A 17,178-nucleotide genomic window follows, 5' to 3' on the forward strand; every position below is an offset into this window, starting at 1 on the left:
ATCTGCGTTGCTGAAAACATCAGACACAGCAACATAGAGAGGGTTATCCCACAAAAAAATTACTGAGCAGTTTATGGAAAGTAGTAAACTACTGCAAAACACTGCAACAGATTATTGTGAATTACATCTTTAAGACAAGCTGCCTGGAACATGATCTTTTACTAAAAAAATCTGTAACTTTAAAACACTCCGTAACAAGTAATATCAGTAAGCATAGCAGACTGATTTTATACATGTAGGATGTGCTACAGAATAATTATTCCTTTCATTACATTTAAGAATATTCAAGTTTTGACATGATAAATTTAATTTTAAATGCAAGTTTTTTAATACTGAAGAGGAGATACCTGAAAATTAGTTTTTCTTCAAATATAAGTCTCAAATTCCTCTAACTGAGAAATGCTTCTACAGGAAAACATGTGATACGAAGACAATCTTGACTGGAGTTTAAAATAGTGTCAATTTTCTATTAGCAAAAATAAGTACAGGATGTGTTTTCAAAAGGTTGTTTTTGAGGTGTTTTTTTTAATAGAACAAAAGGTATCAAGAACAAAGATACTAATATACAAACAAAGAGCAAGTTCTGCTTACCGGGAACTTCAGCAAGATTCTCAGAAGTCTTTTTAAAACTGATTTCAGTGATCCATTTCTGCACATCCCGGTCACTTAGGTGTTTCAACAGTACATTCTAAACGTCAGAGTAGTATTGTAACATCCAAGAGTTTACGTATGCTATGACTGAAATACACTGAACATACCATGTGGGAAACACCATCTATTTCAAAGAGGTAAATGTCAAAGCTGAAAACATATTAAAGAAGGTGAGTGAAAATCCAGGTAAGAGGACATTCATGGAAAGGAGAGCAAAAGTTAAGACCGGATCTTGGTCTTTTTCTTAACTAATATAATATTCATTCATCTCACTCTTAGCTGAATAATTGGAAAGAATGTTTTACTAAATGCAGTTTTCCTTAAGAACTCTGAAAAAAAAAATCTTTCCAATACCAGAGATTGAGATTTCTTCTAAGGATTTCCACATCTTAGCTTGTTACTAACAAAGAATCACTATATTTCACTTTAAAATACCAAAGGAAGTGTTAGAAGTGACAGTGGTAACTCGATGCGATGTTTTATGACACCACTTTTCAAAAAAATTCTCACCTGTACCACTTCCTGAGTGAACAGGAGGCACAAAATTCAAAGAGTTGGAATTCTGTCAGTGTAGCATCTTCATTTGTAAAACATTAAATAATAACATAATTAACAATGTCTACTTTTTGAAGGGTCACATGAGTAAAAAGATCAAGATTACAAGTCTTCTGCAGAATTCACTATTCAGTAAAGCAGATGGAATGGCAGGTTTGCCTGGTCACATACCAGTACTTTAGCAGAAATATTTTCAACAGAAATTGAAGCAGAAATGTAAACTGGAGCGGGATGCACTGAGGGAGGAACACACATGCTTTTTTTTTTTTTTTTTTTTGCTATATTGAGAAGTGTGCTATATTACTAATACCAGTAATATTTTAAAATTCTAACTGCAGTATAAGGGCTCGGTGCACATAAACATTGGAACATGCCACCAAGGAAGCAGCTTGCTTCCAGGCTCTAGAGCTAGACCTATACTGTGGGGTTGCAGTACTCATTAGGGAGTACACAATTTAATTGCAATGTACCTAGCTCAGCACTGCAATGAAGCTGTGTGAACATCAAGCAAGTGGATGCTGTGAGGTCCTTCACATTTGGCAAGAGCTCCAGGTAAAAACATCCTCAACGGTAACTCACTATATATACTCCTTCAAATCCTTCCTTAAAAATTTACTTTTCATGATATGTCACCAAAATCTTTGCCTAGCTCACTGGCATACCACAAGCGTCTACTACACTAACATTTTTCTTTTGTGTTTCGTAGTAACACCCTTTATTAATCACCTTTGGCCACCATTTGTGGCAACAACTGCCAATTTTTTGTTTCACGCTGACACAGCTCAGTATCTAGTGGCACACTACTCCACTACTGGGACTCAGTTCATATGAAGAATCACATTAAAGATTGCTCAGACTCATCAGGCAACATTCACACCCCTGCAACACAGACGTAGCCCAAATGGTCCAAGAGGGATATAGACTAAAAACCTGCCTTCCTTTCAGTTAAAAAACAGTAGCAGCCTGATTAGCAGCCAAACATTTTTTTTTTCTGCATATGCATTGTAGCCTAATGTTTCCATGAGGGATGAAACCCACATATACACAGTTCCTTCATGAACCTTTTTAAGTATTCATGCATATTCTGGGGAAAAAATAAGAAACAAAGAGAACATTTTCTGTTCTTGACATCAACTTCCACATTTTTATTCCTTGCTTCACTGACAGCCTGAAACTGCTTTCAGTAGTAGTTTAAAGAGCTCTGCAACATGCTTCCATACTAAAAACATTGCAACTTCAAGTCATCCTGACATTTTACAAAACTACAATCTTTACTTAGAAAGATTTGGCATACTTTGCAAATAGTTGGCATATTACAGAAAAGTGCTAAAGAAATAAGTATATATCTGTTTATTGTAACCAATAAGAAAAGGCAAGAATGTGCTGCTGTGATACCTTCCCAGTGAAGAAACAGGAAACACACTGTTCAGAGCAGTGTCCTTAAACTGGATCCAGCAAGATACGTTGAAAACTACTGATGAAACACTCAAGAGTGAATGACTCAACAGTCCTGATAACAGAGAGGGGGATTACAGTGGTTTGCAAATGGAGAAAACACAACAAAAAGCTGACTGCATAGCAGCAATATTCTCTTTGTGATGTTTTCAGGTTTTGGTATCAGGATAATAAGCAGTGAAGAAGTTGGCATAAAGTGAAATTACTTCCTGGCCACCATCTGTCTATTAATGCTTTTAAGCTAGTGCTCTGCTAGTTCTGCAGGAACTTGGGAAAGGAAAACCCACAGATTTTCGTTTCTGCTATTTCTAATTGAAAAAATTGGGGAAAAAAGCAAACGAACAAACCACCATAAAAACCTGACTAGCCCCCAAGGTGATGATAAGTGGTATTTGTGTGTAATTTGACTTTGCGTTTAAAACACACTTAATTGGCTTATGTTTCCCAAAGTCAAGTCACAAGTATACCATACTTGTACATCATACTGTCTTGTAACAACACAAAAATATTTTCAAAGACATCTTTTGGATGAAAATGTTTTAAAGTATTTTACAAAAATAACATAAAATAACTTATTTTGTTTTTTTTTAAATGAGCAGCTATAAAAACCATGAACCAAACAACATATAACATTGACACAAGATGGAATATATTACACTAAAGGCCGGTTAATTACCACAGTAGTATGAAACTTCAAGTAAATTACTAGGCACTTTTTGCCCAAACAGTAGTCACTTGTTCAGTGGAAAAGTCCAAGTGACAGAAACGCCCAAAACGTAATTGCTAAAGCTTTCTAAGATTCTAAATTCCTCAAAAAAGTGCAGATAAAAAGGCAAAGACAAAAAGGCCAGGTATTATGCCACACAGGACATCCAATGTTAGCCACTTTTCTTACATGACTGTGCTCAGCTTAGCTGGAGTTCCAAAAATGGTGTTAACACGTCAGCATTCTCCATCTTACGTGGGCATTTCTATTAAGGCTTTACGTGTCAGAGTAGCGAGGAGCAACAGCAGCTTTGGACACACGGGAAAACAGATGAAAGGCTGCAGGGTTATATGGGAGCAAGTACAAAGTAGCAGAACAGATGAACTTCACTCTAATTTGAAAGAGCACTTGTTACCTGCAGTAATACATGTCGTGCTCTAAGCCAGCCAATTTGTAATGGTGTGAATGACCCTAGCACCATAATCCAATATTCTGAAGACACCTAGAACTAAATGTTCCAACTTTTGTTCCAGCAAAAAAAAGAAGGTAGTGTGGTGTGGGAATTAAAGTACCAGTAACACGCATTAAGCTACTATGAAAAATTGCTATTAAAATACCTAACATAATGAATAGAAGGACAATAAAAGGGCAACTGAAGCAAAGAATTACATATTTTGAAGTACTTTAAAAAGAATTATTGATATTTAATACACTTATATTAAGTATATTAATATACCTATGTATACTTAATATAAGATTGTATTAATTTAAAAGTTTAACATTTCAGAAAGCAGCAGCTTGTGGCATGATTTTAAAGCACAGTTTGTTTTCTGGGATAAAAAGCACAGCACTGAGTAGTCCTTAAGAAATCACATCATCTCAATTAGGTGCAAAGCTCTCCAGCTGGAAGACCAGGTCTACAGCAGCATCAACATCTGGTACAATATGATCTGGTTCTACTAGACCAGGATCAAATCTAAAATCTCTGTGGCCATGGAACACTGTTTCAGATATGCTCTCCCTGGTATCTAAGGGCACCTCAGTGTGAGGGTTGTAAACCCCAGTACAAACAAGAACAGACCTACAGTGGGCAGCAGTTGCAGATGCTAATTCATTCTCCCAACTGTTGTCTATTTCATCATCCTGAGAGAGAGTGGCAGAGCCTCTGCCACCAGCAACTTTGGCCTGAACCCGTGATTTTGAACCTTTTCCGGAGTTCTCTTCGAGATAGCGATTGTAAAGGTTAGCACCATATACATCCGTCATGAGATTATCTCTGGAAATGTAAGAAGAAATTTTAGTCAGCAGTGCAATTTTAGTTGTCAAATTTCTATGTATGAAAGACATTTTTACAGTTATGATTTAACAATTTATCATTTACATAACTTTATGTGGAAGTATGCAGATAGGAAGAAACCCAATCCTATAGCTATTTTATTACACCACTTCCATTAAGCATGATAAAAGTGAGTAACTCTTCATGTTGAAATTGCAAACTAGAGCAGGGGGAGGGAAAATCAAGGATAGGTGTTAGCAGTCCGTGAATAAGCTTATTATATTTCCAAACATCTTGGAGACTCTGGAACAGTCTTTAATACAATACAGCTGTACCTCTTCTTACGAAAAGGATTCCATGATGTGACAGCACACACAGTAGCATATGACCCAGCTTAATGACCTCACAAATAAATTCTGGCTCTACTTTCTCTAATAACTGTCATTTACTCAAAGCTTGTTTTATTAGGTTTACCGGCATAACACCAACAAACATCCATTCAAATACTTTTTGTTAGATTTACACAGCCTATTACAGAAATAATAATAATTTTTAAAAAACAGGATACATCTTAGTTGCATATAAACTGGTTTTTGTGCTTCCACAGAAATTATACATAGAAAGAGCAAAGTATTAATTTTCAAGATTAGAAACAGCGGGGCTCAAAACCATTATAAAAATTACACCATAGCACCAAGAATGTTGGGTGGTCCCAACAGTATGAGAAACAAACTAGTAAGAGTTGTCTATTTTTCTTTGCTGGTATTTATGTTGCAAGTCCTTTCCTGCTGTACTCGTTAGCCTTATGATATCTTACCCGACAGCATAAAGAGTCTGAATAGGTTGCTTCCACTGCCGTTCTGCTGCCTGAGTCCTGATGAGGTATTCTGCGTACTGGTAGGTCAGTTTACTAGGTTTGCCCATTAAGGCCTCATATTTTAGATCTTTGCCAGTGATCTTCTTGTAAATGTTTTCCAAACAAACCATGAATGTTCCATGCCCAAACCTACAAAGGTGTAAAACCAAATCAAATTAGATAAGTACAGACTAAACAAAAAACCCAAGGCTTTTTTATTTCATGATCTTTTAGGAATAAATTCTGCAGCTATCAAATTTCCCCTCAGTTTGCACCCAACAATTCCACAGCTGTTTCACTGAAAATTAAGTGCTGATTAGGCAAATGATAAACACCACCATAAAAACATGTTACTGGGACAGCACAACAGACTTACCCATTTTTATAACGTATCAATGGTTTGTGTTAAGTGTTACTTGCATTTAAGATGCCCTAGTTACAAAAGTGATGCTTCTTGACATAATGCCTAGGCTGTTATCTACTCTCTGCAGTGACCTAACAGAATCAGATAAACCAACAAAGAGGAGAAACGGAAAATGAAAATTAGAATCAGACAGAAGGAAAACTGATCTCTCCTTAAATGCAAAACTCACTTGTAATACAGAAACAAAAAAACTTCATGGGTTTCTCCAATAATAATAATTAAAAAAAAAAAGATGCAAAGGAGGATCGAAGAACAAACTCTAATTTTACAGCATGCTTTTGATAACTCAGTTACTCTGATCAAGGTGCAAACAGTGATGATGGGTCATCAACCAAGCCAGTAAATCAGGAGTTTAGAATATGTAATCTCATGATGAAAAAAAGAATAGTTTTATTTCACTACTGAAGTCAGGGTGTGGGATTAGGGATGAACTAATACATCACTTCAGAACACTGAATTACCAAAACACCCTAAGAAGAATAAATATTGCTACTCAACAATTTACATAAAATAAATTTCACACACTATTAAGAAGAGCTGCTAGGTAACTTCCAATGCACATAGGTTAGTTTATCTGCTCAAAACAGGTACCTATAGCATAAAAAAACCCCAAACAGCAATATAATGAGCATCAGAAGCCAGTAGAGATATATGAGGTGCACTAATAAAGAAATTAAGTCTCTAGTGGCCTCAAGATCAAAATAGTCTTTTAAGGATAAAAGCAACAGAGAAGAAAGCAGCTGTAGCACTTTCAGATTTGTTGCTTTGTACTATGAAATACCAGTAAATAAACATAAAATTAATTCCAGTAATTATCAGCAGCAGCTTAAAACAACTTAGTCATGGCATTATACTCCAATCATGAAGGTTAACTGCACTGACAGATGCAACCTTGTCATACTGTCAAACTCTAAGGAAAAAACAAACATTATATGGGGTCCTTCCCAAAGGACACAACTTAAACTATGTATTTTATTCGCTGCAGATATGTTGGTTGCTTTAGTCTAGCCTGAAACTATCACACATACATCTCTTACCAATGTGGTAATTAGACATGGCCTTTGCGTCCACGTAAGGATGTCTGACAAGGTCTTTGACAAGATCTTTGATCAAGGCAACAGTCAAGTCACAAAAACAATTTCTATTTCACTGTATGTTCAAATTTTAGATGTGGGGAAAGGGAGGGGAAACAAAACTAAAAGAACTACCTTCTATTGAAAATCAAAATCAAACAAAACCACTACCACACCTTGTTTGGTGTATTCTGCTTTGTTTTGTTCTTGTGTTCCTTAAAGAGCTCACTATATTATCCTCAGCTCAAAAACACTCCCTGCTTTCAACTAGCAGGGTCAGTTTATCCTACCAGAAACTGTAGGGTGGAAAAAAAAAATACCAAAGACCTAATGAAATGAAACAATGGCCTTGATAATTTTTAACATTTTGTCCTTTGAACTGAGACTCTGCAGCCCTCGGGCAAAAACCTATCAATGCCTACTCCCAGAAGAGTGGGGAAACAAAGAGTTTTAGGGCTTAACAGCAGTTTTTATCTTGAGTAACCGATTTCCTGAATGCAATAATGTAGATAGCAGTAAAGCAGCGTTTGCTGGAAGTGCACTGCTTTAGAGATGCTGTCTTCAAAGCTGAGCCCTACTGTGAAGCTATAGCAAGCATTTGGTGTAAAAGTATTGACTCTGAATTGTACTGAAGAAATGAGGAAACCCCAAATAATAAAACCCCCAAATGTCATCATAATAAACGTGCACGTTGTAATTGCACTTACCTTGGAGACTGTGCTTCAGCTACCCACATCAGATCCATGTTACAAGCAAGTACAGGAATGTGAGGGTAATTTTCATGGCGATACGGATTTCCAGGATAGCCACTTGTCAGCAAAACATCTATTATCAACTGAAGGTTGGTTTCCCATCTGACCGGCTCCCCAAACAAAACAACAGCTATGAGAACAAGAATTACAAAATGGAGTTACAGAATTGGTTAACAGTGCACCAAATCTGACATGAAATCTTGCTCTAAAGAAGTTAATTTGATTTAACTATGAACTGATGAGATAGTCACATTAGGTGTAACTTAGGGTGTTGATATATTACAATGTCCACGAATTCACAGAAAATCTCAGAAGTAACAAACTGCAAAATCTACAGGTTTAAGAGTATTTTTTTTACTGGCTATGTTTCTCCATAGCAGCACAGAATATTAACTTCTAAATATTGTATCTTTAAGTCTTCCACACCTTTTTGGATTCTATGTTTACACACATTACTTAAATAATCCATCAGAGATGTTATTTTGTTCATTTTAAAACAAAATTTGAATGTGTTTTTCAACATCTTTTTGGTCTCCAGCAATAATCTGACGTGGTTTTTGTAATCCTGAAGTTCAATTTCTACTTTCCTGTACTTCAGATGAGATGAGAGTGAATACATTGTACTGAAACAAGACGCTTTTCATAACTATAACTCTGAAATGACCATCCTGACTACTGTAAGAACCAGACCAATTATTTCTGAACACATAGCAATTCCTTCCTCATTTTTGAAAGGAAGGCAACAATAGCCTGTTAAAGGAAGATGAAAAAGAAAGCAGACCTCACCTACCTTCTCCAAAAAAAACCTTCAAAAACACATGGAGGAATAGTGCACACATTAAAAAAACCTAGCTATATCACACATGATACATTTCAAATCGATGACAGATGCCATTAACAAAGAAATCTTAGAATTGTGTCAGCCAACTTTCAGAAATGCCCAGCCATCTACAAATAAATTCTAGCTATAAAGATATTTCATCTGTTAATGGATAGTTGCAAGTTAAATAAAGACAACTGACCCTCAATCTTGGGAAGCTCCACAGCAGAAGGGTACTGCAATAAGAAAAAAGTGAAAGTTTTCTACAAGATCAAACATCTACTACTACTTGCAACACAATAAATTCAACTACAGCTCAGACAGTTGCCTTCTGCAACACCGACAGGAAAGCTACTGGATGGCATGTTTGATTATTGACTAAAAATAAAACATATACCTGACGTCAGTTTACTTAGAAACTTGTATTTCAGTTCTGCAGTGAAATCTCGTGGCAAACAAGACAAGTCAGCGCATTCAACATCCGCCAGCCTCCTACACCTACTGAACTTCCTCTGGCAGGCTATAAAGCTTCACTTGCTCAATTTACTTCTGTACGGAAGTACGGATGTTTACTTTTCCACAGGAATAAGAGGCTTCTAGTATTAACAAGATATCTGAGAAGCAGTTTTTGAAACTTACTTCTTTAACACTGCTAAAAAATTAAAATGTGTTGCATAACACATAATATATTCGCTAAACAACAGGAGTTTGTTTGCACTTCATGATTTACTCCCTACAGTGACAAATACATTCAGTTTCTTGAACTTCCACATCCGCATGGTTGAGAAACAAGGCAAAAGGTGATGTAACTTAAGGTTTCTACGAAACCCAAAGAATTTTTTGACTTCACATGGGAAAAATCCACTCTATATACTGACCCTGAATATGTACAATACGCACACCTATTTACAGTGTATGTCTTCACTTTTTTAAAAAAATTTGCACAATTCAGTTGAAACCATACTGTTAATATTTAAATATATTTAAATAACTGTATAAACAAGAAAAGCAGTCTTTTGGAGAAAAATTACCTGCAAAGTTATCTGCAAAGCATTAATTTAAAATCGAAGCAACCTCACAGCCTAAAAACAATACCAAAACAGTAACAATCCTACAGTGAAAGAAAAAGCTTATTTGATCTTGTGCACATCTGAGGAAGCTAGTAAGCCTTCCAAGACGGATTTTGAATTAGGGATCTGTACTAAATTGTTTTCCCACAACACTACGGTACAAACCCAAAGATTATGTTAAAGAATTCCACTGGTAGAAAAGCGTCTATACATTTTTTCCTGAAAATACTGTAATAAAAAAAAAAATAAAGAAGCAGAAAAGCAAAGTCAAAGTAGAATGTAAGAGCAGCAGCATTAGTTTGGTAGTTGAAATACTGACCCCTATTACAGCATGTCATCTAATGTGCAAAAAAAGTTTTAAAACAAAAATACATACTCACCAGAACGTTGGGTCTTCTGTCATGGTCAACTACATCTAGCAAAGGATGTTTCTCCCTCAGTGTTTCAATGGTAATAGGCTGACAGAAACCAAGGCTGGGAAAATACCAGTTAAGGATACAGAACTGCTTCTATTAAAAGATTTTTTAAAAAATTTCATGTTGACACATTTAACATAGGCCACTTATCTGGTAAAGTAAATTATTTAGGAATGAAAGCAACAGATCGAAGACTGACTTTTTCTTCTGTGCGATGAAAAGATGATCATCCCATTATTTATAAACGGGAGACCCGTGTGCCTGAAATCTTAAAACAGAAAATACACATACATCTTTTCTCAAAAACAAAAAGCAAGAAGCCACTCTACACCAGCAATACTCTAAAATCATCTTTACCTAAGCACAAAAATAAGTTTATCTGGCAGCAAGGCAACATCTTTTGTAATTATTATAGGACAGAAATATGAGCTTGTGGAGACAGTATTTTCCTCGACTAACTCTGCTTTCCTTAGGCCATTATAGCTGCAAAGGTATAGCTATATAAACAAACACCATAAAGCTCAATCTCTTGCAAAATGGTGGGCTGGCCAACCAGGTTTAATTATGCTCTGCAAGCAGTTAAGATAAATACTGAAACATATCAAAAAAGCAAAGGACAAAAAGGGAAGAATAACCTACTGATTTGCATAGTAGTGCTTTTAAATGCTGATATATCCCATTAATTTAAACTTCATTAACAAGAGACAATCAAACTAAAACCACTCATTTATGTAAAAAGCAGTTGTGATGCTACTCACAATGCTAAGACAACTTCTCACAATGTAAATGAAAACAAGAGCTATGAAATTTATCAGTTATACAAACTAAGCCACCTGATTCTGTATTGGAATTAACATCACAGGCCATTTGTAAAGTTATTTTAAGATAAGATTATCCCATATGAAAATGCTATCTCCAGCAGGAATATGTTTTTTGTATTTTTATTCAGTCTTGCAATATATTTTTCTGTTAGCTATGCCTAACAAATTTTGACAATTAACTGGAACGCTCCTTCAGTAACTTTTTCTCATCTTTGTATTTGAAATAAAGTTTATCCTTACAGGTTGCATATACATTTTTAGCAACTTATGATTTACACCAACTTTACTTAAAATCCCAATAAAGGAAGAAGTGTGGAAGGGAGTTACTGGAAGCACGAGCAAAGATTATGCAAAAGTTAAGGTCATCAAATTACAGTTTGAAGCTTTGATACCACCATTATATCAACATAATTCAAGTTCTTTTTGGCAGTACAGCAGGAGAAAAATATTTTCAAGTGTAGTCCTACTCTAGATGTTGGTTACAAAAGCAATGCGACCTGGCCTGGCCACATGCTTACAAGCCGATCTTGAGTCACTGAGCTAAAAGCCACCCCTGATAAATAACAGATAGAATGCCATGCTCTCATCCTCAAGGAGCACAAACGCTTTGCGCTAAAGTGTCATTTACATATAAGTCAAAAAATTAATGTTCTCTTTTTTGCTTCCTCATTAAAAACAGATAGAACAAAGTAAAGCATGTATTGACATATCAACCATTTTAAAAACATTAATTTGACATCATCGTAACAACTAGCCTTGCTCATTACTGGATTTGCAGTGATGAAATATTTGGTCTTCACTTGATCCGCAGAATCCCCCTGAACTTGATTAAGGAAAATACTTAAACAGGAAGTTGTGCTGTGGTGGTTTGGTTTTTTTTTTTAAAGATACTCTTGCGCAATATCAAGCAGCGGTCCTTGTCCAGATACAAGAACACATTTTTCATGAAAACGTTTGAACATCCGCAGAGGACTGTGTGACATCATCACCTGATCTTGTGAAATCTGTTTGGGATTTAAAAACAAAAGGAGTCTGCTGTTATCAGGTAAGTTATTCCTATGTAGATTTAATTAACAGATGTGAAATTCTGTGAATTACAAAACAATCATACGTGTCTACCTAAAACCCTACCACATGATTTTCTCCTAAGTTTTACAGACATCATATTGATAATATGCCAAGGAAAAAAAATGCATTACTGACAAATTGTCGTACACACCCTTTTCAGTTTCCTGAATTACACCATTCAATATGAACACAAGGTTTTCTGTCCTGGTTTTACAGAATAACCTAATTCATTCCAAAAACAACCAGGGAAGAAGAATCAGAACTGCCTTAGTTCCAACTGGCGTTCCTTTGCAAGGCTGCAGTGTTGATTTAATTGTATCAGAAAACCATCTTCTTTTAGTTTACATATCACCCATTCCTTCGACAGGTATAAACCCAGTAGAACTATTATCCTGGAAGGATGCTGTTGATGAACCACTACTTATCACCTTTGCAGATCTAAAAACCCCTAAAATAATAGAGATGTCATTTTACCCATGACACACTGCATTTTATTGATACAGATACGTCCACGTCTGCTGATCCCTACTGAAACAAAAGGCACTGCAGAAGTGACTTTACAGCTTTCTCTTAGGAATGCTCAAACAGTCCCCAGCAGTGGGTAAGTCCTACTGGTAGCAGCACCCACAAATCAGGGGGCAATAATGTTTTACTACTTGTATCAAAAATGGGCAGGAAGCTCCCGTCTTGCACATTGTCACCAAAGACAGTCAGCTTGCTAGAGCAGCATTTCATGTTATTGACACACACGGATTTTTATTCAGGAGAAGGCAAGATTTATTTGCACAATAATAATGGTGCAAAGAAATACCATTACGATTAGCTTTACCATTGGAAAAAGCAGTACCTTTAGCAATGGAAATACAGTTAGCTTTGGACACCATTTTTTACTTTTGCTCCAGCAAATCATTTCAGGGGGCTTAAGGGAAAAATAAAAGTGATTAACTGAGCAGGATCTAATAGAAGATGGTACATGACACATTCACCATAAGTAAATAACTAAATAAACAGGATTTAATCTACTCACTGGAACTCCCAGGAGATGAGACAACTGATCAGCTTTCTTCTGGCGAAGGCAATTCCCGGCATTGGTGACAAATACTACAGGCACCAAGAATTGTCCCTGAGGATTCACTAGCTTTTGAAAGGCCGTTTTTGCAGCAGGAATTGGAGTCTTTCCTCGTACCAGTACACCATCGATGTCAAAAAGGAAACCAAAGGATGGCGGTATGTTGAGCTGCAGGAAAGAATTGGAAAGAAAGAGTACATTAGTGATGCCTATTCTTCCGCATGTTTGATGAGGCTTACAACAGCTAAAGCCCAATAAAAACAGACGCCTCCATGGAGAAGCTTTAACTTTGTCCCCTCAAGCTCCACGGAGCTTTAACTTTGCACATTTTAATGTGCCTTACAGACACATTCATATGCTAAAATACCTACCCCGAAAAAGGGAGCACTGCAACCCCTTTTCTTACACATACAGGCTCACCAGTTCTACCTTGCTTTATGAGTAGCTCCAGCATGTTTCAGAAGGCAGGGAAAAATGGCGCTGAACTGATAAAAAGAGGTACAAAATACAGGCTGCTGTGCCAGGGGGTCACACTTTTGATTGATTCAACCCCGCTCTATTTCACAGGTAATTTCAATGCACAGAATACTAGCAAAATAAACTACTAACAAAACAAAGGTAAATTTTTCGGCAGCAGGTAACTCTTGAATGCAAATATTGTACTTGGCTCCTCCCTTACAGGATGTTCAGATACTAAAAGTGTCTAAAAGCTGTCACTTGCTGTTTTCTGTTTCATAGCGGGTTCGGTGATGACTAGATAGCTGTGTGTTCCTTATACATCCTCTCAGGTGATCCTCAGTTTTATGTATGGCAGGCTAACACCCGCAGGTAAAGTTAGCACCTCCTTAAACAAAGATGTTGTTTGAGGTACTAAAGTTTATCTCCTTGTCTGCCTTTGAAGAGGTGAAGAGCTTGACTTGTAAGCTCGGAAAAGGAGAGCAGCGCTAGCTGGGGGCAGGCAAGGGGGGCCGGGTGATAAGCCTGAGGAGCGGAGGCAGAGCGGACTGTTGAACAATGGAACCGTTACTGAATCAGGTTGGAAAAAATGGACCAGAAATGATCTACAGTCTCAACGCCACTCCTCTCCCAAGCTTAAAATGGAATCCAGGGCTCTTGGGATTTATGATCCCCTCTTCACCGGGACAAAAAAGGAGCAAGAGGTTAAGCAGAGGCCGAGCGCGATGGGGAAGGGGGGTGCAGGCACGGCTCCAGCCGGCCGCGGCGGCACAGCCCGGGCGCCCCGGCAGCGCCCCGGCAGGGAGGAGGCGCTTGGCCCTTTCAGGCAGCACTTCGTTCTCATCCGTATTGCGCTGCTGCGCTCCTGGGCCGCGCCCGGCCCCCGCCGGGGCCACCGCTGCCACCGCCGCAGCCCCGGCTGTGCGGGCTGCCACCGCCCTGGCCCGGGATTCAGCGACGGGCGACACACGGGCACCTGCGAGCCCGAGCGCGCGCCGCTGCGCACCCCGCTCGTAACGGCCGGACTGCGAAGGCGCCGCGCGGTCCCCGGGGTGAACCGGGCGGGTCTTGCTCAGCCTCACGTGCCCGCTCCCACCCCCCGCCCCGGCAGCCGGTGCCTGTGGCGGCCCCGGGGCGCGGGTCCCGCCCCTCCCGCCACACGGGGACGGGGCGTGAGCGCGAGGGGACGAGGAAGCGCCGTTTGCCGGGTGCACGGAGAAAGGCGGAGCGAAGAGCGGCGCTGCGCGCAGGGGGAGCGAACGGTGCACGGCCGGGTCCTGGTCTCCGTTCTGGCCGCAACGGGGCACCCCCCGCGCCTGAGGCGCCCGGCAACTCCGGCGGGGGGTGGGGGTGTGCGGCCCCGGGCTGCTGGCCCGTAACGCGGCGCGGGCAGGGCCAACCCGGGCAGCGGGAGCCGCCGCTGCGGCAGCCCGGACCCCGCGGGCGCCGCTCGAACAGGGCGGGCGGCCCGGCCGCGCCCTGCCGCCCCGCCGGGGCCGGGTTCTGCGCCCACCGGCCGGGGCCGTTCAGGTTTCCCGGCGGCTCCGCTCCGCACCCCTCCCGGCGCCGCCCGCGCAGCCCCGGCCCCACGCTTACCGTGCGGCCGCCCCCGTCGGCCGCCGGCGCGCCACAGAGCCCGCCGGGGGCCGGGAGCCGGGGGGCGCCGGCCCTGAGCAGAGCGCGGAGCGGCGGCAGCGCCCGCCGCATGACGGCGCCGGCTGACGGGCAGCGGCGGAGCCGGGCGGCTTCTCCCGCCGCGGCCCGCCCCCCGCCCCGCCCCCTGCCCCCAAGCCCCGCCCCCCCGCCGCGGCCCGTCGGGCGGCGCCAAGCGCCAGGCAGGGCCCGGGGGGCGGCAGCCGGCGCGTCCCCCGCCACAGCCCGCGGCTCCGGCCGCCGCGTCACGCTGCGGGACCGCCAGCGCCTGCGGGACCCCAAACCCCGGCCGCAGCGCTGCGGGGGTCGCACCGCACGGACGCCGCCGGGTGAGGCACCAGGCGTGGGCCAGGCCGGGGCGGGCGCGGTGCGCAGCGCTGCCCTGCATCCCGCCCGGCCGCTCGCACGGGTCCGGCGAAGCCCCCTGCTCCCCGCGGCACGGCTCGGCTGCGGCCTCACCCCGGCACAAGGCAACCCGGCACCCGTCCAGCAGCACCCACCCATCGGAGCCCGTCCATCAGCACCCGTCCAGTGGAGCCCATCCAGCAGCGCCCATCCATTGAAGCTCGTCCAGCAGCACTGCCAGCACAGCTGCCGTTAAGAGGCAGTGGAGCCAAATGCATTTCCAAAACACAAAAGCGAACCAAAATTGATGCAGATAACTAGGGAGGTTATCCCCTCAGAGCTCAAGCTGGGATCACACACAGCGCAGAACCCTGCGGCATACAGCAGAACAAGCAACATGTAGGCATGTATGAAATGAATTTCATAACCTTGGCACGTTCAAGGCTGAGGCGTTATACTGATGGTACGAGCTGTAAGCTCAACAACACACACGTATTTAAGTGCAGCTGCACGCTCAACGTAGGAGTTAATGCAGAGCCTACGTGTTGTTCCATCCTCCAGGACACACTACAAGATCCATTTGCTGGCTTTGGCTGCAGAAGCTTCCCAGCCCCAGCAGCACCAGCATTTTGGCAGCCTGTAAGCAAGGAGAACGTGGGCATTTTGCTGTAGGTCACTGCTAGCAAGTAATTACTCTGTAGCTTGTCAGCTCAGATGCAGCCAAAAAGAGCATTCAGCTTCAAAATGCTTAGCACTCAGAGCTACACAGCAAATATTTGTGCAGCAGGTTTAAGCAGCAGCCAGTTTGCATTGCACAGCTCCGTATTGCATTTTTGTACACGTATCCCATTTCTGTGTTGGTCAGCAGAGATCAGCGATGCCTTAAAAACTTCTCTGTTTACATCGTTACATTGGTCTTGCTCAGGGCTGGTAGCTACTCCTATGAACATGAATACAATTACTATCCTGGCTTGATTTATGTTTTTCCCCCTCCCTTCTGTCATTATTACTCTGTCCCTGATCTTTTGTCTTTGTTTTCTGGCTTCTACGTTACAGATTCATATAGTGACAGAAGGGATCAACCATTGGTACTACCCAAACTCCCAGACTGGATCAGGCCATAAAAACCAGTTGGGTATTTTCCCCCCTAAATCTAGTTTGGCTATCTCCGGCATATAGTTTAGCAAATCTATAGCAAGACTGGCATTCCTCTTCCAAGCACTGTTCCCCTGGAAGAAAAAAAAAAAAAAGAAGAAAAAAAGACAAACCGTGCAGCCTAGCAGCATCACAGCTGGCAAAGGGCTGTTCACAACAGAGCTGTAACTCCAAGCACCTTTTTGGCAAGCCCATTTGGCAGCTCCAGTTTTTTTGTCGGTGTCACATCTCCCCTGCCCTCGCCCTGCTCTGGTTTGGTGAACACCACTCCTGAAGCATGATAAAGACTTGGTAGGCTGCCTGCCAATTTATTCAGCTCTGGGGACTCAGTTAGTGGCTCAGCACCAAGCAAAAAGGCCTTTATCCCTCACAGACTATCTTTTCCATGGGCAAAGAACACTAACTAGTCTGACCCAGTACTGCTGAGCCACGGACCTGTTCAGCAGACCCAAGATGAAAGGGGCCTATTTTTCCACTGCTGCTGGCCAGGGGTTTCAGGGAAGGAACTTGGGTAAATGGTGCTGTCTTCTACAACAATACAGATAGCATGGTGGTAA

General features: G+C 41.4%; 1 protein-coding gene across 1 annotated transcript; it reads right to left on the bottom strand.

Moving 5' to 3' along the window:
• Window positions 1–505: 505 nt before the first annotated feature.
• LOC130148310 (haloacid dehalogenase-like hydrolase domain-containing 5) lies at window positions 506–15,228 on the bottom strand. Its single transcript, XM_056336756.1, has 8 exons — window positions 15,065–15,228; window positions 12,971–13,180; window positions 11,767–11,879; window positions 10,019–10,112; window positions 8,771–8,804; window positions 7,704–7,878; window positions 5,461–5,649; window positions 506–4,643 (listed from the first exon to the last, which is right to left on the bottom strand). Exons 1-8 carry the CDS (start codon window positions 15,173–15,175, stop codon window positions 4,247–4,249), a joined length of 1,323 nt encoding a protein of 440 aa, XP_056192731.1. The 5' UTR covers window positions 15,176–15,228; the 3' UTR covers window positions 506–4,246.
• Window positions 15,229–17,178: the final 1,950 nt, after the last annotated feature.

Source organism: Falco biarmicus, chromosome 4 (assembly GCF_023638135.1).
Source record: "Falco biarmicus isolate bFalBia1 chromosome 4, bFalBia1.pri, whole genome shotgun sequence".
NCBI lineage: Eukaryota > Metazoa > Chordata > Aves > Falconiformes > Falconidae > Falco > Falco biarmicus.